The following is a 21,664-nucleotide window of genomic DNA, read 5'->3' on the forward strand; positions in this document are numbered from 1 at the left end:
TGACACCGCGCTTGGCTCCGTGCGAGGTGCAGAGATACGAGCAGCCCCTGCTCCGAAGAGCTCGCCGTCTGCGGACGCACCTCTCCGCTGCCGAAGTTGAGGAAGGTCTGACCTAAACCAACATAAAATAAATGTTTACATCTTTTTTTCCCCTCTTCCCTGCTGCGGGGGCTCGCCCTGACATCCATTTGTGGCTTAATGCCTACAGGTTCGCGGGGATGGTGTTGAAATGCGGGTGGGAGCGCACACCTGAGGGATGGATGCGTTTATTTCCCAGGGACCACATCCCCGCATCGCTCCTCTCCCTGCCCCGTGACCTCCCCTCTCCTCTCCACCGAAGAGAAAACCCAAACCAGAATTTGGCGCAGAGTCTGCCTCGACATAAGCTGTTTGTGATCCTTTTGAATAATTTTTTCCCTTTTTTTTTTTTTTTTTCCCTTCGCACTGTGTTTGGAGCGGTTGCTATGAGTTCCTGCGAGGCAGGGGGAGCGGGGTGGGACGGTGCATGCGGTTTCCATGGACACCATGTAGTACAGCGAGGCATCCGGAGCGATGCTCGAGATTAATGTCTAACCCGCGTCTGCCTTCCTGCCTTTCTCACCTGGGCAGGGCTGGGATCCCCGCCTCGGCTCTCGTGCAGCCCACACGGCCATGGATTTGCAGCTTTTGATGATTTTTAGGGAGCCCGGAGTCATCAGAGCTGTGGTCCAGGTGGCCAGAGTGGGTTTGCTCCTGCGCAGCATCCCGCACCCTGCGCCGCCTTGCCTCTCCTCGGGGCCCGTGCAGGCTGCCCTCAGCGCTTGTTAGGACTCAGGAACACTAATGAGATAATTAGTCCTGTTTCAACAGCTACTAGTGGCGGTCGCAGTGAACTTTCTGGGTGTTCTGGCTTTCACACGTCGCATCACGGAAAGCGCGCTCAAATGCGCTCGATAACGGTAAGGAAAGTGAAAGTTACTCCACTGACGTTTGCATCCTGTCTCGGATGCTCCCGACCTTCCTGTTGATGTTTGCAGGAACGCTTTGATCTCTCCCAGATAGCAGCTGCTCCCGTGAACAGGCAGGTCTCCTGGCTGCAGCTACACCTCCAGCCGAGTCCTCTCCCAGAGCCGGAGCTTGGCACAGCCCGGGCGAAGTGAAGAGCTCGCCACCAGGTAGAGCAGGGCTTGGGGAAGGGCCCTTGACTCTCAGGGGATGTTTCTGGGGTGGCTTAGGGCCAGTTTTTGACTTCAGGGAGGATCAGGTATAAACGGATGGTTTTGTAGAGGCCCTAAACACGCCACCTGCCAAAATCTTTGCAAAGAGCAGCCTTGGTGGGCTCAGGTCACCCCTTGCAGAGCGGGAGGCTGGATGTCATCCTGGCTGTGGGCAGAGAGAGGTTTCTTTCCGGTGAAAAGAATTGAGATTTTTGGTGGCAATTCAGAGAGTGAAAAGCTCTGGCGGAAATCCAGGCTGGGCTGGCTTGCTGGCGCTTGGGGTTTCGATGAGGAAAAAAAAAAAACAAAACCCTGAAACTTTCCATGGGAAGCGGGCACTTTTCACAAAACATGAGTTTAGTTGGCGGTTTGATGGTGATGGTGTTAGCGATGAAAACTGGTGCTTACCACCGGTTCGTGCCACGTTTAGACCTGCGGGTCCCTGGCAAACGCTGCCCACGTCCACCACCACCTCTGGCAGAAAGAGTGATCTCGGCATCACTTTGGTAATTAACCTCCAAATTAATGTGAGCGAGCGCATTGCCCTGGCCTCAGTTTTCCCTTCCCTTTCCCTCACGTGCTGATCCGTCCGTCTCTCCATCCTCCCTTCCCTGCCCAGCCCCTGGTTCGGCGGCGGGCGGCTCGGCTCGGCATCCCCAGGGGCAGCGGCTTATCAGCTGTGGGTGAAAATGCCTTGTGCTTATCCCTTGCTTATCGGCGAGAGGTCTCCTGGGACCTGATTAGGGCTTGCAAAGTGATGTTCAGATGAAAGGTGCTCCGGGGGAAAGGGTCGCATCGGACGATTATTTAACCCCTGCGCATGCTCCAAATGCCGGCCGTGCTCCCCAGCCTCCGGGCCGGGGCTGGAGCCGAGGTTTGATGTCCTGCTCGGTCCAGCGCGGCAAAAGGACCGTCGCCTCCCTGAACTAGGAATGATTTTGTCTGATTCATGCTGGCAATTCCCGTGTGCCGTCGTTTCAGGGGACTGGTGGAGAGTGGGAGGGGGAGCTACATGTTTTAAACTCCAGCTCCCCGCAGACCTCATTGAGCTGTATTCCCCCCCTGCCTGCGAGGTTTGTTTGCAACTCTCCTGTGCATCCAGAGGAGAATTAGCCGCTTTGGTGTGCGGCCCTGGGTTTGCACATGGAAAAGCCAAGTAAATATATGACATTGCTGGGGAAACTTCAGAGAAAATTAGCCACAGCTTCTCCCACCTTCCCCTCCCTGGGGTTCCTGAGCATCCCCGAGTAGAAGCTTGCAGGATTCTCTCCACCCACACTTTTTTCCTTACTTTAAGCTCTTCCCACCCCCTCCCTGCAGTGCTTCGCCCTCCTCCCTCCCAGCTGAACCCTACTGCTTTCCCAAAATCCCAGCGACCTCCCTGGGGTGGGCACAGGTGGCTGGTCCAGGCCAGGGGCCGGGATGCTCCCCCAGCCCTGCGGCTCAGGGGGGGACCGGGGTGGGAACGTTCCGGCTGTGACTCAGCGTGCTCGTGCTCTTCAGGAACAGGATTTCAAGGGATTTCACACCCCAAACACAACCCCAGCTTTCTCTCGCTCAGCAGAAATGAGAGATCAAAAAAAAAAAATGCACAGATTCTGGTTTTCCCTCGGCGTACGTAGACCTGTGCTGAGCTTTTAAGGTGATGGTGATAACCCTGCTGTGCCGGGAATCCATGGCAGCGAAAGATACCGACCCATCCCTCTCCAGTTTGTTTGCATTATGCCCATTGTACATTTTCTAAACAGATTAAAACACATAATCGCTCTTAATTTTTAAGCAAACGGTTCTACCATTGCTATTTCAGCTGCACGTTGTCCCCTCTGGTTCGCGGGCTGGGAACGCCGACTCACAGAGGGGCAAAAATTCCTGGTGCCGGCAGCGGCTCGCCGTAGCATTTTGAAGCGTGGAGTGGATCCATATGTTTTAAAAGCTCTGATAAGATCCGTACCTCTCATCTTTTTTTCTTCCTCACTGCTTTTGTTCCTGCTTATGCATCTCCTCCCCCCTCCCCAATATTAAAAGGCAAAGATTCAGAAACCAGGAAGATTATCTCAAATTGTAAAATAGCAACCGAAAAAAAGAGGTGAACGTTACTTGCGCAGGGTTATTTTTTTAAAGGTTTTACTGAGGCAGACATAATTAGCCAACTGGCATCACGATGCTAATAGAGATATTTACTGCTTCAAAATGTATTTACAGCATTGGGAAGTGCTCCGGTGAGTTTCTTTTGTTCTGGAAGAAAGTAGCTGGGATTTTTTTTCCTTCCGCTCTGCAGCGGAGATGGGGGGCAGAATGGGAGCCCTTGTGCTCCCCACTGCCTTCCCCATGGCTGCTGCCGGCTCGGTGGCACCCGACCGATGCCGATTCCCCGCATCCCTCTTTTATCACCAGAATCGCCTTGATTTAACCCGGCGACGGCTGGGATTGCTTCTCTAAAGAACCCACCTCGGTAGGGATGGCCAGACAAGGGAGAGGGGAGGCGTGTGCAGGTAATGCGCACAGGTAATGCTTTAACCACCCTTTCCATTGTGCTTTCCCGCTAGGAACCAGCCTACCTCCAGTTTGAGCCCTGCGCTGCCAGAGGTTGCCCAGCAGCCCCCATGGGCTCGTCGTGCAAACTGGTTTTTCTTGGGGTAACTTCCTCCCCCTGGGTAAAGACCACATCTTTTTCTCCTCCTTCCACCGAGATAGGTTGATGCCGTCATTTCCAAAACCATCGGGTGACGGCACCTGGCTGTGGATGGGACAGCCTGTGCCTGCGAGAGTAAGGGAGGTGCCTCGTTTTAGTTTATATTTGACCCATGTAGGAAAACACGAAGAAAAAAAAATCTTTATTTTTTTGCTTTCTTCCTGTAAGGCACCACATACCCAGTTATTGACAGGATAATGATACACCAGGAGAGTGTTTGTTTATAAAAGAAGTGTGATTCACGGCTGCTGAGCCTGCCACAGGAGCTGGAAAGGGTTAACAACCTAAAATTATATCGGTCCAACTGGAGAACCATAAACAGGAAGTTCTCCAGAAAAAATTTAAATTTAACCTGGTGACTCAGGTTGGCTTGTGCTCCCCAAGCCGCTTGGGAGGTACGCAGGGGTTGCAGCCCCGGTTCATTACCGGTGGCTAATTACACCGTTGGTTCGAAAACAGCGGCCGAGATGGGCAGAAGCGGGGCTGGGAGGGATGGGGTTGGTGGATAATCTTGGTTTTGCTCCGTCTGCGCGGATGGCGCGTCGCTTTGTCGCGAGCACTTTCTCCGTGGCGTGGCGTTGCTCCTAGCTGGGTTTTCCAGCATGTTATGCTAATAAAAATGTTTTCTGAGAATTCGGACTGGTCCAAGAGGGGACTGGGGCGCCCTCCCAAGGAGCGCCCAGTGTGAATTTGGGGTGGGATGCCGATTCCCCTATGGGCGTACTCTAAATGAGGCATCTCTCGGAAAAGATATTTGCATTTCGTTCTAAGGCCAATCTTTTCTTTTTAGGTAAAGCAGTGTGATGCAGAAAATGCTGGGAGATTTTTGGATGAGGTGCTTTAACCAAGCAGGACCTCTTTAACTTAATTAAATACGTTGAAAGCAGCAGCTGAATTCCTGGATTTTTATGATAGTGATAGGTGCAAGAAATCCAATTGTTTTCAGGATGGCTGCGTGGCTGTAACCATCTGACCCAGCCACCCTTACATATGTTGTGTAATTTATTTTGAGTACTCTTCACTGTGGAGCTAGCTCGCGTGGGGAGGATCATTCAGGTAACCCAGATTTTACTAGCAACCATATTAAAGATTTTAAGAATGAAGGCTGTTCTGCTGGCAGGTGAGCCGCTCCTACAGCTGTTCTATCAGAGAAACCCTTTGAAGCAGCTCGCTGCTCCAGACACTCAGCTTGTTACTTTTTTTAATATCCTCTTTTCTAAATATTTACAGGGGTGGTTTATTTATTTATTTAATTTTTTCCCTCCCCTTCCGATTTGTTTTTAAACACAGCATGTTCCATTTATTTTGCTAAGGGATGCCTGGAGCATCCATTGCTTTTATTTGCCTTACTGGGAGGGTGGGGAAAGGGGTGTGCTGCGGCTGGAGGTGGAGGTGCTGGCCTCGGGGGAGATGCTGGCTCTCGGAGGGGGAGCACGCTGCACAAAAAGGGGTGCTGCTGTCCCAGGACAAGCCCTGCTCACCCCAAAACCCGTCGCCGAGGACAAGACCCGCGGGGCTGGGCTGTTGAGGCCGGCGTCGCTTGCTTACACGTTCCCTCTTCTCTCTTTTTGCAGGATACCGTTCAAGATCGGGCAGCCCAAGAAACAGATTGTACCCAAGACAGTGAGTAAACCAGTTCCCCCTTTTTAGCTCCAGCCTTTGATCATGTGGCTGATGAGTCAAGCCGGCACTTTGACTCGTCCCATTTTGCGAGCGTGTGCGTGTGCGCGCGCGTGGGAGGGAGATGTGAGCGAGCAGAACCTGTTGCCGCGTGTGACCAGCGCTCGGTTCCTCGTGCGAGGAATGAGGGGGAGCCCCAACCAGGGAGAGTATTTTGGTTTGGGATCTGTTTCTTTTTTTCTTTTTTTCTTTTTTCTTTTTTTTTTAATTTGTGGGGGGGTGAGGGGAAGAGCTCTTTGGGTCTGGCACAGTTTTCCTGGGAGATGGCTGAACGGGCTTCCTTCCTTCCTTCCTTCTTTCAGCAATGGCTTGTTTGTTCATCCTTTCTGAGCAGATGGAGGAGGAGGAGTGGTTCAGATCGCTGAATATAACTGTTTCCAAAGAAAGGCTTATAAGCTGAGATGCTTAGTGCTCGGGCGTGAATTAATTTGTGCTGCACAGCATTTGCTTTAAAAGCAAATTAAAAAAGCATTTTGTATTCTCGTGGATTTGAGACTCCTATCCCAAGTGCTGCTGCTCGCAGCTGGCTGTGGTATTTTCCCTTCTTAAGCAGATGGTCTTTGCCTTTGTCCCGTGCAAAAAAAAGCTGTGGGGCCTGACAGTAGCTGTCCCTGAAAACTAACCTGCATACCTGCTCTAAAATAAGTGCCTTGAGAGCAAGTGCGGTGGAGACCTTGTCTTTATAACGGCGTTGGTGACCTAATCCCTTGAACAGACTAACATCTCTGATCCTTCCTCTCTGGGACACTCATCGCGGCTAATTCCTCAGGATGCGTGGGCACTCCTGTTTACCGGGCAGTTTCTCCTTGGGACATGACATTTTCCCCTGGAGGCAGAGGGCTAATGCTGCCACTCCCTTTATGCCTTGATTGTCGTGTTTTATTTTAAAGGATTTGGTAGTTATCTGCTGCAGTAGAGCAGCAATTTTCTGTAACGGCTCCAAACTGTCAGTACAGAATCGAAGCCAGGCAGGCGATGAAGACGAGGACAGATAAAGCCCCTCAAAGGTTTTTGCATCTCTTCAGCTGCCATATTTCCAGGGGCTGCTGACCAGCTGGTGGGAAGTGCTGCTGTCTGCGGTCCCTCGGGAGAGGCAGCCTGCCAGCCTCAGGTCTTCACACCCATTCCTGTTTGTTTCAGGAGCCCTCCCATTGCCTTGCTCCATGAGATTTTTGCCTCTTGTCCTGTTTCCCGGTGTTTCCAACACCGGTGTCCTTCCAGGCTGTTGTAAGAACCAACTGCTCTGCAGCTCCAGGTGTCTCAGCCAGCTTTCTTGGATGTCTCCATCCCACCCATTCTCACATCCAAGTTGACTATATATTCTCTCTTGCCAGCACTTGCTGATTTCCCTCTGCACCTGCAGCGTTTGGTGTTGCGAGAGGTTTGTCTGAGAGACCTTGTCTCCCCTGTGCCGTGCTCCATTGCCACTGAAATGAGCTGTACTGGAGCTGCGGTGGGAGCTTGGGCTCCATGCAGATGAGTGGTTGCACCTTTGAGAGCTTGCCTTCCCCTGAGCTGCTGGTATCTGCTGCTCTGAGACAGTTGGCAGGCATTGCTTTTATATATATGTGAGTATTAAATAGAACAGCTCAGAATATCAGGCAGGCTGAGGTTCATTCAGCAGCACGAGCATTTCCAGGCCTTTTCCCTTTCCTTCCTTCCTTCCTTCCTTCCTTCCCCCTCTTCCTCAGCTTCCCCAAGAAGAACAAACAGTTTTTGTGTCAACGACTTGGTGGCTCAGTCTCGGATGCTGATTTTTCAATGGCTTCCCCTTGCCGTGTGTTGATGATGATGATGATGATGATACTCTCCGGGCAGCAGATACGTGGAAAGCAGAAAACAGGAAGCCCAAAGCCTTGCAACCTCACAGTGAGTGTAAAGTGCAGCTCTTCAAAGAAGAACAAACGGCAGGAAACCACCAATCTCCCCTGGGAGCGAGGCGTTCAGCGCTGTGGTGTGGAAGCGTCGGGGCTGCTTTGTAGCTTTAGTGAGCTCGAGGCCCCCAACGTTACCTCCCAGTTGCAGGCTGAGACGCTCCATCTGCGCGGGCTTTTGGGAACAGCGGTAGCAACCGAGGTCTGTGATATTCCAGATGTTGGCCTCTGGAGCCCGCTGCAGGAAGTGGGAAGGTGTGGCATCTCCAGGGCTGCATCCCAAGCTGATCAGAAGGGAAGTGGTTGCGGGTAAAGGATCTCCCACTCACAGAGATTGGACCACAAAAGAGGAGGGAAGGGAGGAGGGGAAAAAAAAAAAAAGCATTTGTTACGATCTAACTTATTTGGCTCTCCAGGAGGCATGGAACTGGAGTGCAGGAGAGGGGAGGCTCGCTTTGCCAAGAGAGGCTTTGCTCGCCAGCGAGCCTTTTTTCTTTTCTCGATGAAACGATGCTGGGGGCTCGTGTCAAATCTGGGCCGGTAGTAGTACTGAAAAGCAATTTGCCTAGGCTGCGGAGGGAATTAGTCATGACTCCCTATGCCCACTTGCTTCTGATCCTTTGAAGAAGGGCATGGTGTCAGCCGCAGTTTAGCTCTTTCAGGTAGAAGGAAACCCCCGTAGAAAATATCGGCTGGTGAACCGAAGTGATCTCCCGCCCCCCAGACATGCCTCTGCTTTGTTTCCACCTTAACCTGGGCAAATCCAATTCCAGACAGCATAATCTCTCCCCTCCTCTCCCTTGAAAAGAGCAGCTGTCACCGGGCTTGCCGAGAGGCCAGGAGCCGGGTGGGAGGATCTAATGCGCAGAGAGGACCTGCTGTCAGCGGAGCTGCAGAGGACACAGTAGCACAGCCCAATTAAACTAATGCCCAGTGATAGGAGTTAAACCTGTTAGAATTATATCTCTCTGCAGAATGTTTATTGCTCCAATCTGATGCAGCGATGAAGCCTCTTATGGCAGAGAAGTTCCTCCCTCCCCCAGGACAACTTCGGTCTGAGCAGAGGTTACGCTGGAGCCAGAGCAGAGGTTGTCTCCTGAGCTCTCTTGCAGCTGAAGTTCATCTGCGTCACCCCGAGGTTGTACCCTGCTCTTCACCAGGGCTTGGGTTATCCGAGCCGGCAGGTAGTCAGGAAGAAGAGCCGGCCGTGCATCCCCATGGGATGTGGAGCTGCGTTGGAAGCTGGGGGAGCCAGCCAGCTCTCATCCCCTCTTGGGATGGGGCAACCCAGTGCACAGCCCCTTCACATCACCCAGGTTCTACCCCTTCCTCCCTCTCTCTCCCTCAGCAGCGCTCTGGCCTGGGCTGACTCAGATGACTCGCCTTCCTCCTCCTCGCTGGCTAACCTTCGGTGAGTCAGCTTGGCAGGGAGCGGAGACCTGAGCTGTGGGCCTGCACGCCTGCCAAGCCTCCCTTCCTTGACTCATCCCAGCAGCTCTGCCTTCCCCAGGGAAGTCGGACGGAGGAGCTCCATGAGCAGGAGGATTCCACTGCAGCTGCCGGCCATCAGTGCCTTTCCATTGGGCTCCAGCAGCGAGCTGAAAATCCCAAAATAACGGAGTAAATGTCACAGAAATGGTGGGGTGAAATCAAGTGATGCCAGTTAAATATTTTTTACTTTCTTCCTTCAATCTTCAGTGGGCCGTTACCAATCTCTGTGGTTTGAGGGTGCATCCTTTCTCCCTTTTAGCGTGCCACCTAAGTGTCCTTTCTTGAAAGCTTTCTTACTAGATGGGGGTTTGGAGAGCTTGCTGGGTGGCGAAGCCTGTGAAGTCCCAGGTAAGCCTGCGCTCTGCAGCATTGCTTTTGGCTCAGGGCTCCGCTGTCAGATGCGGAGCGAATATTCACCTTGAGTCTCCTCTCGCTTGACAAGGTGGCAAAACCTCAGCAGAAGTTCCAGGTTATAGCAGAATTTCTGGCCTAATTGCATGGGTGCTTTGGTTTGGTTTGGTTTTTGGGTTGTTTTTGAGAGGAGGGAGGAGGAGGCATATGCTTTCCTCTTTTTTCCCAAGACCTGTGAAGAGGCTGAGACCACTGGAATGTGTAGAAATCAGCTAGTCCTCCTCATCCAGGAAAAGAAATTAACCTCGGGGAAATAAGAAGGTTCATCACAGTCTCTTATTTCCATCTCTTTGTAGTGTTGGCTTTGGTCTTGCTTCGTTGCCTTGTAACCATGGTGTCGATTATGATATTGCCCTTAAAGCAGGAGGGATGTTATCGCAGGTGGAAGGCCCAGTGTTTGCAAACAAAAATCACTGGGTGAAAAAAGAAGGCCGTACTTTTATTTCGGTCCTCTTAAGAGCTCGTCGTTCTTTATGTAGATTTAAATAAGAACCCAGAGACGAGCGATCTTGCATTAACGAGCCCGTATGCCTCGAAGAAAAAGCGTTCAGTAGGAAACACGTTTTGATTTTGAGTTTTCAGAAAGAGGCTGCAGAGAAGTGGGATTATTTTAATATCACGGAAACTTCCCTTCAGGATATTGTAATTTTCTTGCCTGTACTTCTTGTTCTCGTTACTCTTAGCGTGATAATCCTATCCAGAGCCTTTTGCCGTAAGTGTCGGCTGTGCGTGGCCATTGATGATAGCTACTGGGAGCGGGGAATTAGTGTGTGCTCTGCAAAACGTGCTTGGGTTGCTCTCAGCGCGTCCTCCTCGTGCCCCTCTGATCCGCTGGTCGCTGCCGCCCCTAAATCTGTGCGGTGGGAGCACGTGAGAGCAGGTCTTCTCTGTCTAGTGCACGGGGGGCCCTGCTCCTCACCGCTTGTGTTGTATATCTGGGCTCCCGCGACGCAAACGAGAGCAGCGATGACTGGGAGGGCTACATCAGCCTGCAGACTGCGATGACTGGGAGCCAGTTGCTTACTGTGGGCGTGAAAAATAAGAGCAATCCTTGGGCAGCTGTCTCTCCATAGATGGCACTGGAGACGTGAGTCAGGCCGGGCAGCTGAAGTGGATTCATCTCGATCGTATGGAGAAAGCACACAAGCGAACTGGTTCGGGGCTTTCGAGGAAGCTTGGAAGCCTGGGAAGATTTCGGGGTTCACATCACCCAGAGGGTCGCAGGGCGGGGGAGTTCTGCCTTCCTTCGTATCCATTAGGCAACGGTGCCTTGTCCTCATCTTTGCTCTTCGCACAGTAACGGGGGAATCAAACAGCAAAATGCAAGGGGCAGACACCGTGAATCTTTACAGGTAATTTAATTTCATGGCCAAAACCTCCGGTTTTTGGAGGAACTGACTGCAGAGCGGACACAAGGAAGAGCCTCCTGAATGCGGAGAGGGCTGGAGCTCCGTGCCAGGGGAAGGATACCAGCAGCCTTCAAAGGACATATTTTTCGAGTTGTGTCCGACCCTCTCTGGTTTGCAACCAAAACAATTCACACATAAGGCGTATAAATAGAGTGCAATGCTCCCTGGTTATTTTAGCAGCCGGAACAGCCGTAGAAATGGAGGGTGATTTTTACTATGTACTGGTTACCTGACCTCCAGGCACCAGCTGCTGTGGATTTCTGCAGAACTGCAAACCAGAAGTCGTGTGAGCTGCCCCCACACTGCTCCATGCCTGTTCTCCAGCGACCATTTTTAGCAGCGCGAAAGGGAGTTGGAGCTCGGTGGAGGTTTTGTTTTTTTTTTTTCATCGGTGGGGAGAAGCCAGCACGCATCCCCCGGATGGTGGGAGCTGTTGGTGCGGACAGCTGGGGACGGGGCTGAAAGTCGGCACGCTCGCTGCGCCGGTCACCGGCTGCCTTCAGATCAGGCTGGTCGCATCGCTGCTGGGTTCAAGTGTATCTGAAAAGATATTTAGAAAAGGAGGTTTCAAGAAAACTGGGATTACTGAGCTCCATCTTAAAATACTGGTCTTTTAATAGCAATTTTGACTGAAAAGCACATGTTCCTATTAAACGTTCTGGTTTCAAATAATCGAGCCTGGGTTTGAAATCCCGAGGACAGCATGAAAATTTGGAACAAACCTTTGGATCCTTCTCGTCCTGGCTGCTTGCAACACAGCATTTCCTTAATAGCATGGTAGCTTGACAACAGAAATGAACCCAGTTTTGATCCCATGACAACAAAAGCGCATGTATTTACTCTTGGCTGGTCAATTGAAATCCATTTGCTTATTTGGTCGACGAGGTGTGGAATGAATGTTTAAGTGTGTGTTAAAACAGTCAGCATGGAAGGAAAGTTCCTTAAAATATCTTGTAGCACTGGAGATTTTTCTGCCAGATAGCAAGTAGGAGGAAGCAGTCATTGATGCAGCGCTGGGAGAAGGCTGTTCCTTAGTTCTGCGCTCTTTGCCAGCACAGGTTTCTCCTCCCTTTGCGAGGTGCCGTGGTCCGCTCGGACCGCTGCTCAGCTGAAGGGTTTCCCTGGAGGGAGCTGCCGCAGGAATAAGGAGCGTGTCGGGGGGCAAGTAAGACAGACACTTGAGGGCTCAGTAACGGCTTGAGGGGAGAAAAACGGTCCTGTTGAGGATGAGGAAGGAGAGAGCGGCTGGGTGGGGGTCTGGCAGACCCACCACAGGGGTCCTTTGCTGCCGGCTGCTGGAGGAGAAGCAGCTCCTCTCAGCTCCTGGGCCGATCGTGCCTCTGGGAGAGAAAGCGGGCTCGTCCGCTGCCAGCAGCGAGCTGAGCTGTGGGCGCCCGTGTCGGTGCGTGCTAAGCTGCGATCTCTCCGCTTTTAAGGCATTCCCTTTTACTCTGTCAGCTTCCAATTCATGTGCTGGAGCACATCCTTGGAATGAGCTGACGCGGTTGGTGGCAGTGTCTTTTGCTGTAAGAGAGTCTGGAGGAAAAAAAATCAAGACTTCATTTACTTTTGAAGCGTGACTCCCATTTTAGTTGCAGCTTCTGCTTCCCTGGGTTCATTCCTGAGGACAGGTTTCCCTGCACAGGTAGTTGCCGCTCCGGGCTCTTCTGTGGTACCTTTGAGCTGATTTCCATCTCTTCTTTCCACAGGTGGAGAGAGACTTTGAAAGGGAATATGGAAAGCTTCAGCAGTAAGTATCAACCACACTGGTAGAACAGGAACAGTAGCATACTTCTCTGTTGTGTCTTCTTACTGCATCTTCCCAGGAAATTTTAGCCAGTTATGCTCTTCCCAGCAAATCGCTCACTGCCCTGTAATTTCTAATTCTTCAGAGTTTCTCTGGTGGCTGGGTGTTCAAAGGTGTCCTAAGAAGTATTTGCAGTGGGGTTGAGGTTTGCAGATTATGGCGGTTCTAAAGTTAAAAGTGTAAAATTGCCAGAAAACTGTGAGGTCACCGCACAGCTCAACACCTCTGAGGACAAATACTGGTTTTACCATACTGACTGTGTCCCATAAGCTCACACTTATCATCTGGAAGCATTTGGCTTTACCATTTGTGGTTAAGTGTGAGGACTTAAGAAAATATGTGACTTTGAATAAGAGATCACCAACTTGAAAAAGTTGAAAACCATCTGAAAGCAACCAGAAAGGGTTGAGCAGCCCTGAACTTCACAGAACCTTGCCTGGGTATTTTTAACTTGCAGCAGAAGCCAGCATATTCAGCCCGTAAATGATTTGTTGCACGTATGATACGCTTCAGTTTGTTTCTTTCCAAGATTCAGACTTTGCCTTGTTCTCCCATCTTTCAGATTGGAAGATCAGACCAAAAAACTTCAGAAGGATATGAAGAAAAGCACAGATGCAGACTTGGGTATGTGACTGTAGGATACATAGACTGTGAACTTGGCCACAAAGAGATGAAGTGACTTTCTCAAGATCACATGAGTAATCTGTGACAAGTCTGGAAAACAAATCTAGATCTCAGTCCCACTCAGTTTGCTTAGTTACAAGGCCATCTGCGTGAGGGCTGCCGAGCGGTATCTCAACCAAGGGAACAGAAAGTGTGCTGTGGGCTTAGTCCCTCTCTCCTGAGCCATGTGGCCTTGGACAAGTCACTGGCTTCTCTTTGCCTCAGCTTCTGCAGCCAAAAAATAGAAGTAATTATTCCAGTTCTCACGTTAGACAGGAGCGGTCTCCAGCTGAGGCTATTGTGTTGAGCAATGCATATTCTACTTCAGTCAAGGGCGTCTTGCGCTCTCTGAAGCCAGAGGAAGGTGGGACGAGGCTTTGGGGGATTTGCAGAGCGCCACGTGTGGTGTTTCACATCTGAACCGCTGACCTAGCAGCTCTCACTCAGGAATAACCCTCCTCCTTCCCTTGGTGGCTGCTTGCTTTGGCCTGACCTCATGGCAGTGGGCGATGTCGGAAGCAATAAACAAGTTATCTGTGTGTGCGCATCGTCGCAGCTGCCTGCGCGGGGTGACATCTGCGCTTCAGGTGTCCCCGTCCCGAGGCACAGCAGCCCCTGCCCGCTCCGCTCAGAGCTTCTCTGGTAGGAAACCACTGCGACCACAGCAGGCTTTAAACGAACACGGGAGGGAGAAGACGGAGCAATTTGGTGGAAAGGAGCTGGGAGAAGTGGATTTGGTGGACGCTGGTTGTTGAACCGAGCAGGGCAGCCTGCAGAAACAAGCAGCGAGGAGCTGTTTTAAACACAGATGGTTTTTCTCAACGTGTGGTTTGGAGTAGTCCCTCTTTGTACTGGGCCCCCGCAGCTCTGGAGCCAAGGCAGATGCACCAGCGCAAACAGGTGTGGGCTGGACTGGTCCAACACTCATCCCGTGGGTGTTGGGTTCACAGAGGGGCAGAGGAGTGGGAAGGAGCCTCACCAGGCCCTTTGCCAGCGGGAGGGCTGGCAAATTTGGGGCTTCCCGTGGTACAGGCTCTCACCTGTGTGTATGTCTGTGCGCACGCTCGGATATTGCCAGACGTAAAAAGGTATCCGTGCTCTCCCACCATTCCCAGAACCGTTCTGGCGTGTGCGTGTGCTTGGACAGGGAGAGCGGTGGGAAAGGCACCAGTAAGCGGTGCTGCCAGGACTCCTCTCCAGGGTGAAAACTGCCCTTTCTGGGGACTTTGGTCATTGTCAGGGATCCTTGGTAAGTTTTTCCTTGTTAAGGATTCCCCTCCCCTCCCTTGCAGTGGGCGTTGTTTATATGGAGCATTTCAAGTCCCAGAGGAGCTGTGGGAGGACTTTCTTTTTCCGTTCTGCTACATGGCAGAGTCACAAATGAGCCTTGGCCAGATCCAGTACGATCTGATTTCTTATTTAAAGGCATGAAATCATGAGCGTAAGGGAAGATTTTGAATGTGTTCTGGTGAGAGAAGGCTGAAGGAGAAGGAGGTCGATCCGATGCAGCGCTGCAGACTGCTTTCCTCACCGGGCAGTGCCCTTTCCCCGGAGGAGATAGCTGTGCTGGCTCAGCCAACATCCAGCCCCCGTATCCAACGAGGACGGCAGTTTATCAGAGTTGTTGTGTCCTCCTGAGTGTCTTATTTCTTCCACTGTACCTCTGCGCCGAGAGGTTTGATTATTCACTGCCTGCAAACACTCCCTAGCAAACTGGACCTGCTGGCTTCAGCCTCCGCCTTCTGCCAAAAAAGCCTCGGCTCTGAACAAGACCGATTTCCTCCGTCTGCCCGAAAATGTCCCTGCGAGGCTTGGCCGCTGCGCTGCCAGCTGCAGCAGCGTGGCTGGGAACAGGGTACGGGTTATTAGCAGCGCTCTCTGTACCGCAGCTAAAGATCACAAACCTCCTTCCCCGCCCTCTTTCCAAACAAAATAGGATCTTAAGGAGCAGGAGGATGTTCTTTAATTAGAGACAAAAGTCTCTCCTTTTGGAATGAGGTGCGGGTGACCCGCTGGATTGCCGTGGCTCAGGTTTGCTCTCGGGAGCGTGCCTGGCTGTTCTCCGCTCCTTTTATCGTGATGCAAACAAGCAGTGACTCTCTGAAGTCACCTGTAATTAGAGTTGTGTCCCACGCGCTTTGTGAGCGAAGTGCAGTACGGACCCTCCTGAAGCCCACCCCGAGGGACAGGCGATGCTCTGCCCTCCTCTCCCACGTCAGGGATGTGCCTGTTGAGTCTCAGGATGGGACTCACCGCCGTGGACCAGGGGATGCCCTGCCGGGGTCTGCGGAGCTGCCTCGCCTGCCGCAGACCCTGCCCTGTTTGCTTTTTCAGAGCTGTACAGGTTGAGGCCGGGGATGCAGGAGGGGAAGCGCCCGGCCCAAAATCTCACTGAATGTGCCCGCGGAGCCCCAGTTTCTGGCCTCCCTGTGTGACCCCACTGCTCGCCGCAGCTCCCCACGCTACAATACACTTCCAATCCTCTCCTGATGAAGGGAAACTAATTTTTCTTCCAGCTGAAGGAGTTCTGCCATTCTTAACTCCGTCCTGTTTTGGCACAAATCCTCCCTCAGATGTGGTCACACATATGGATTATATCCCATCTGTTTAAAGGTTTAAACGCCTAAACCCTTCATGTTTGGATAATGGACGGATACGGTAGCTTTGTTATTCCGTAGTCAGTGTCTTGTTCTGCGTTGAGCTTCCCAGCTATTTAGCTTCTGAGCTCTCTGTATAATTGTGCGTAACCTTTAAATCAGAATGTTTAACCCCTTGGTTTATGATCTTAAGCCCCATTATTCAGATGACTTTAACTTTTAATATCTCAGTGAGTACAGTAGGAGTCGTTCCAAAGCTCATCTGTAGCGCGGCTCAAGCATCTGGCCTTCTGATCTCAAACTGGAATAACTTCCAGCAACAGTGCTGACGAAAAAGAACATTTTTTTCTTTTTTAGTACCTGTGATTTTTTTTTTCTTCTTTATTCCCATTTATATCAATGCTTGCCTTTTTATTAATCTTTTTTTCCATTCTGTACCTTAGCTATTTCCTTGCTCTTTTGTAGCAGTCCTGTCACAGGGATTTAATTTTCCCTTTGAAGACCAAGCATGTGGATAGGAGGAGAGATGTGTCTGATGGAAAACAAACAGAAGCGTTTGGTGAGACAGGAGCTGAAGCCTGTTGGAGTGTGACCTGGAGTTTCTGGATTTCTTGGTGGCAGTCTCAGGGTCTGAAGAGACTTCAGGCTTTGCCTTTCCCCTGGCTTGCGGGCTTGGTCTCCACAGGTAGAAAATTGAGGCTCATAGAGGGAAAGTGCTTAGCCAGCTCGTGTCTCTGCTGCTTGTGTGGTGCCTGTTTTGAGAGGAAAAGAGAAACCTCTTCCAGTCCTGTCAGTCTGGTCCTTTCCCACCAGCACTAAATCCACTTCAAATCTATATTGTAAAGCCGTTTGAAAGACTTAATGGACTGTGATTTTTCTCATTGTGGAAGAGCTGTAGTGAGACTGAGAGTGACACTTAATAGTCTGTCGAGAAAAGACGTATTAAAAAACCCATCTACATTTTTTTAAGAGAGCGGTGCTTTTGTTAGTCTGGTATTATTTCTGGCAACATCACAAGCTGTACATCGGCGTGGTTCAGACTTAATGTCTATAAAAACAGTTCTCTGGGTGTTTGCATGAATGGATTGGTGGCTCTTCCTTTCTTTTCTCCCAACCACCAGTGAATATCTTCCCAGAAAGTTGTGCTAAACCCTCCTCTGTGGCTCAAGTCCCCAATTTCTGCCTAGGGTCACCCTTTGCAGATGCAGCCCTGGCAATGAGGGGTGGTGCGGCTGTCCCACCAGCCGGCTGCTGAGATGTGACCCTCTCTGCTTTCCTTTGCATGCTCCTGTTGCCCGCAGCCATGTCCAAGTCGGCTGTCAAAATCTCTTCGGACCTGCTGTCTAACCCCCTGTGTGAACAGGAGCCCAGCTTTCTGGAGATGGTCACAGCCTTCGACACGGCCATGAAGAGGATGGACGCTTTCAACCAGGAGAAGGTGAATATGGGTTTGGCTGGAGATGGGGAGAGCCGGGTGTGCTGTTGGTATCTCACTCTTCCAAAGAGATCCTCCTTCCTTTTTTGTCATCATCTCCAAGATGCTTCCCACATGAGTTTCCCTATAATCTTACTCTCCTTCCAACTCTGGTTATACTGGGGATTTCAGCTCATCTCAAGCACGTGGGAGAAGCTTGCTCTTTTTTTGGTTAAAGGACATTGTGGTTGTGCTCAGAAGCCCACATCATGGTAGGCACTGTGCAAACATGTCTCCTTGTGCAAACAGGCTTTTTCAACAAGCCTGACATAGAATCATCCCTTCTGCTTCCAACAGGTGAATCAGATCCAGAAGACAGTCATAGAGCCTTTGAAAAAGTAAGTACCGGCGTTGTCTTGTGAGCCATATCGCGTGTTTGTCATAACCGTGTAATTTAGGGACACGTGTCACCCAAAGAGGTGTTGTCAGGCTGGAAATCAGCCCTTCCTAGAGAGGTGATGCTTCAGATCCCTGGGACAAAGTGGCATCGTCCTCGCTTTACAGCTGGGACGTGGAGCACTGGGATGGTTGAGCTGAGTCTGTGCTCTTATTCTGCGGCAAGGGGGAAGACCTCTTGTGTCTTAGCCTGCCAGATGTCTTTATCTACGTTTTAAAGAACACCTGAGACCAGTAATACTGAAGGCATTAGAGCATCCAGCTTCTCTCCCTTTATATGTTGGTTCCTACCAACATTTTGCTCCATCCAAAGGAGAAAAATCGACAGAGGAGCTCCCCTGCAGGCAGCATGGACAGTGCCGCCCAGCCCAGGGTAGTGCTTAGGTGTTTCAGAAAAAGTTTCTTTCCTTTGTAAGTTTTCTAAGTAAAAAAAAAAAAGTAGAAACTTGCTTTTAGTGAAAGTTCTTTCGTGTTTATAAATAATATATCCATGCAGGAAAGAGAGAGGCGTTACGGAGCCGTCGTAGCTAGACAGTGAGCAGGTGGGAAACACGGATGGAAAAACACCAGCATCCCCTGTCCCAGGCTGGTAACTGATCCACGACAGGATGGCCCAGGCCCTGGAGAAAGTCACGCTCTTCAGGAAAAGCTTCAGACCACGCATGGTCTGACGGGCCGGCGTGGGGTGCACGTGGAGAGCCATGCCAAGAGCCACCCAGGAGAGGTGGCAGGGAGTGCGCCGGAGCCAGACCTCGCTCCGAACCGTGCCCGTCTGCAGATCGCACAGCCTGGAAGTAAATCCTTACCGGAGAGCAAGAGCCAGAGCTGTTGCCAGTGTTGTTCTGGTAGCAGGTTTCCGTATTTCCCCCTGTTCCTTGCTAAGCGGCGCCGTACAGTGCGTCAGTACTCGGTCGTGCCTCGGCACCGCGGCAATTTTGTCACCTAGGTCTCATCAGGTGCAATTCCCCCCGTCTGCCCAATTTCCACCGGCGGTAGCAGCCGTTACGCGTGTCGCAGGCTGTACCCCCGAAACATTTTAGGAGCGCTTCAGTCGCTGTACCAAGTGTCTCCTGAAATCCTGAGATTTGCTGTTTTGTTACAAGAACAGAGCAAGCGAGCGAAAATAAAATGAAATGACTTTAATATGACAGTAAGTGTTGCAAATTGCTGAATAACAATTTTAGTTTAGGTTTGACACAGGGTGGTGGTTTGGTTGGTTTTGTTTTTTGTTTTTAAGTTGTTGTTTCTGCCCAAATCGGAAAGTAAAATCTCATGTACCGCTTAGCGCATGAGGTTACCGTGTGTTTCTATCCGGGGGATGTTTGGTGACTCAAGTGGTACCTTGGTTGTCTATCCACGACCAGAAATTTATGATTATTTAGGGAAAAAAAAAAGAAAGGAGGGAAGAAAGAAAGAAGTCACAGGCTTGTGCTGTGGAATTGTGTTGCTTATTATCTAGATTGTCCTCATGAAAGATACATTAAGTTTTTCAGTTTTTCTTCCAGCATTCTGTTAAAATTGGAAGGAGGGCTTGTGTCTCTGAACACTCTGTCTTTTTTTTTTTTTTTCCTCTTTTTTTTTTCCCCCAACTTGTGTTAGTTGACAAAATGAAAGATAATACCTTTCCCTGCCATCCTTGCCTTGTGTTTTAACCCTGGGCAGCGTACGAGGCCGTTAATCCAAGACAGTAAAGCCATTCCCACGTCGCCAACGTCTTATTCTGCATCTGTGCAGCGTTTGGCTCGGGATGCTCTACGTGTACAAACGGTACAGGAGGGGAAAGACCCCTTTCCTCTGGCGTTGGGTTTGAGGCAGCTGTGCCAGATGACTGTGTGTTATTTCTGCCGTAGGGAAATGCTGGTTTGTTCCTCCTCGCTGGAAGCACGGCGCCCGGGCGCGCTGTGGCTGGGAGGTTTCGTCTCAACGAGGTGTCACGCTCCGCTCGCCGGTTATCAGTCCAGTCCTTCGTTAAACCTCAGGGTGTTTACTTCAGCGTCCTGGCTGCTTTCCAGTCTTGGCAATTCTCTCAAACTTCCTAAATTTCCATTGGACTGGAATATGGTTTGTTTTGTTATGTTTTTTTTTTTCCCTTCCTGCCCTTTGGCACCTGCACACAGTTGCTGCATGCTCTTAAACAGCTTATGTTTCACACTCGGGGAGGCTGCATCTCCATGCCGAGTGAAAAATCTTCCTTTCTTTTCCCTCTTTCTGACTCTCCGTGAGCATAGGTACGCACGTGGCCGAGCCCTGCAGCCGGGAACATTTCGAAGGAGCCCAAGGGTCCAGTTTTGAGGCCTCTGAGATGCAGGCGAGAGAAACGCAGAGCTTGCACCTCCCCTTGTCCTGCTGGCAAATAAACCCCGGCAACACTTCTAGGATAAAAGTTTCAGATTAATGAAAGCTGCCTTGAGGAGCTCTTCTTATTTCCAGTTAGGTATTGCTTCCCCTCACGGAGACAGCCTCTCCCAAACTTGCTTTGACCTAGAAAAAGGCTTTTGCTACAACAGCTGCACTTTATTACATCTTCGCTGGTGGTCTCTTATAGTTTATTAGCCAAAGAAACAGATAAGTATCATCCAGGCAATTATCATTAGTGGGAATATATTGTAATCAGAGGCATGTGTGCTGTAAAATCTTCATTCGATTGTCCAGGGATAGCGGGTTTCGGACAAATACTGGAGAATTTGTTAAACCATATAGAAGAAAGCAGGAGTAGATTGAGAAGGCGGGGGGTGGAGGCTCCTATTGTTTAAATCCTTCTGCTTCTGGGGACGCAGGGATATTCGGAGTTTTGCTTGCCAAGCCCCAAGAAGCCCTTGGCTGGGAATGGCTCGCTTAACTCCAGGCAAGGAGCAAAGCCCTAGTGACAATATTGCGTATTCCAGCGCGTGGGCTGGGCAGGGAGCTGGGGTGGCTGGGAAAGGTCAGGGAGGAATCCGCTCTCCTCTTTGGGAGTCGCCTGCGTAAATTCACAGCGGATCGGCAGATTTTGGGGCTGGCTTTTAATTCACTCTTCCAGTTCTTCACTCTGGCTGGGGTGAGCAGCGAGGTGCGTTGGCTGGACGCAGGTTTGGTGATAGACTGCGCGCTGTCGCCTTACCGTTACGTATTGCGTGTCCGTATTTCAGGAAGGAAGCCGCTTAAACGAGCCAGGTGGTTTGGAGATTCCCAGGCTTTAATGCCATTTCACAGTTTTGGAGCCGATTTTCCTTGCTGCAGGGTCTGGGTTTAACAAACTCGAGGTGGCTGGACCTCCCTGAGCGTCGGGGTGTCGTGCTCACCCTGGCACGGCCCCGTTCCCTTGGCTGGGAGCGTGGTCCTGCTCCACCTTTGCAGCAGATTAATGTAGAAATTCAATTAATTAGAGCTGCGTGTCAACAAATACCTGCCGGCGATCGCAACTGGTGCTTGGCATCCACGGAATGGGGGGGATCATCATCATCATCATCTTCCCATAACCCTGCCATTAACGTCAACCCTCGAGCTGCCTTTCCTCCCCGGCAGCCAGAGCGGATAACCGGCCACAAGCAGCCCCAAGGGTGCTGGGGACCGGAAGCAGGAAAAGCCGCTTTCATGTCCTTAACGAGCCCCTAATGAGGATTTCGTGCACAAAGCTAGCCACATGGCTGCCTTGGCCCCCTCCCGCCGCGCGGGGCTCGCAGCCTAATCCCCAGCTCGCTGCTTTTTTGTGCCCTCATCTTCATTTCTGCTCCTTTTCGCTCCGGTCGGAAGGGCTGGTTTTCATTTCCCCCTTCCTGGTGGGTGGACGGGCCCACGACGGACGTGTGGGCACGGGCTGAGGAATGGCAGGCATCCCCCAGCATAGCCCGCATGCTTCGGCCTCGCGCCGAGCCTTCCTCGTGCCTCTCCAAGCTTCCTCCTCATCTCATCTGCCGTCGCTTTCTTTCGCATCTGATGCTCCCCTGCTCTGTTATTTCTTTTTTTCCCCGGCCGGTGCCAGCCATAGATCCTGC

General features: G+C 51.1%; 1 protein-coding gene across 2 annotated transcripts in view; it reads left to right on the forward strand.

The window, feature by feature from the left end:
* Nucleotides 1–21,664, forward strand: part of BIN3 (bridging integrator 3) — a 38,920-nt gene that overhangs the window by 4,853 nt on the left and 12,403 nt on the right. The window contains exons 1-6 of one of the 2 annotated variants that reach the window (XM_086767804.1): nucleotides 1,038–1,154; nucleotides 5,463–5,511; nucleotides 12,463–12,503; nucleotides 13,123–13,184; nucleotides 17,122–17,258; nucleotides 17,592–17,632. In XM_086767804.1, coding sequence (XP_086623930.1) covers nucleotides 13,157–13,184; nucleotides 17,122–17,258; nucleotides 17,592–17,632 — 206 coding nt within the window. In that variant the 5' untranslated portion in view covers nucleotides 1,038–1,154; nucleotides 5,463–5,511; nucleotides 12,463–12,503; nucleotides 13,123–13,156. Of the gene's footprint in view, nucleotides 1–1,037; nucleotides 1,155–5,462; nucleotides 5,512–12,462; nucleotides 12,504–13,122; nucleotides 13,185–17,121; nucleotides 17,259–17,591; nucleotides 17,633–21,664 lie in introns of those variants that run through there. The other variant, XM_086767803.1, reaches the window with a different exon arrangement.

Source organism: Chlamydotis macqueenii, chromosome 27 (assembly GCF_036417535.1).
Source record: "Chlamydotis macqueenii isolate bChlMac1 chromosome 27, bChlMac1.mat, whole genome shotgun sequence".
Lineage (NCBI taxonomy): Eukaryota > Metazoa > Chordata > Aves > Otidiformes > Otididae > Chlamydotis > Chlamydotis macqueenii.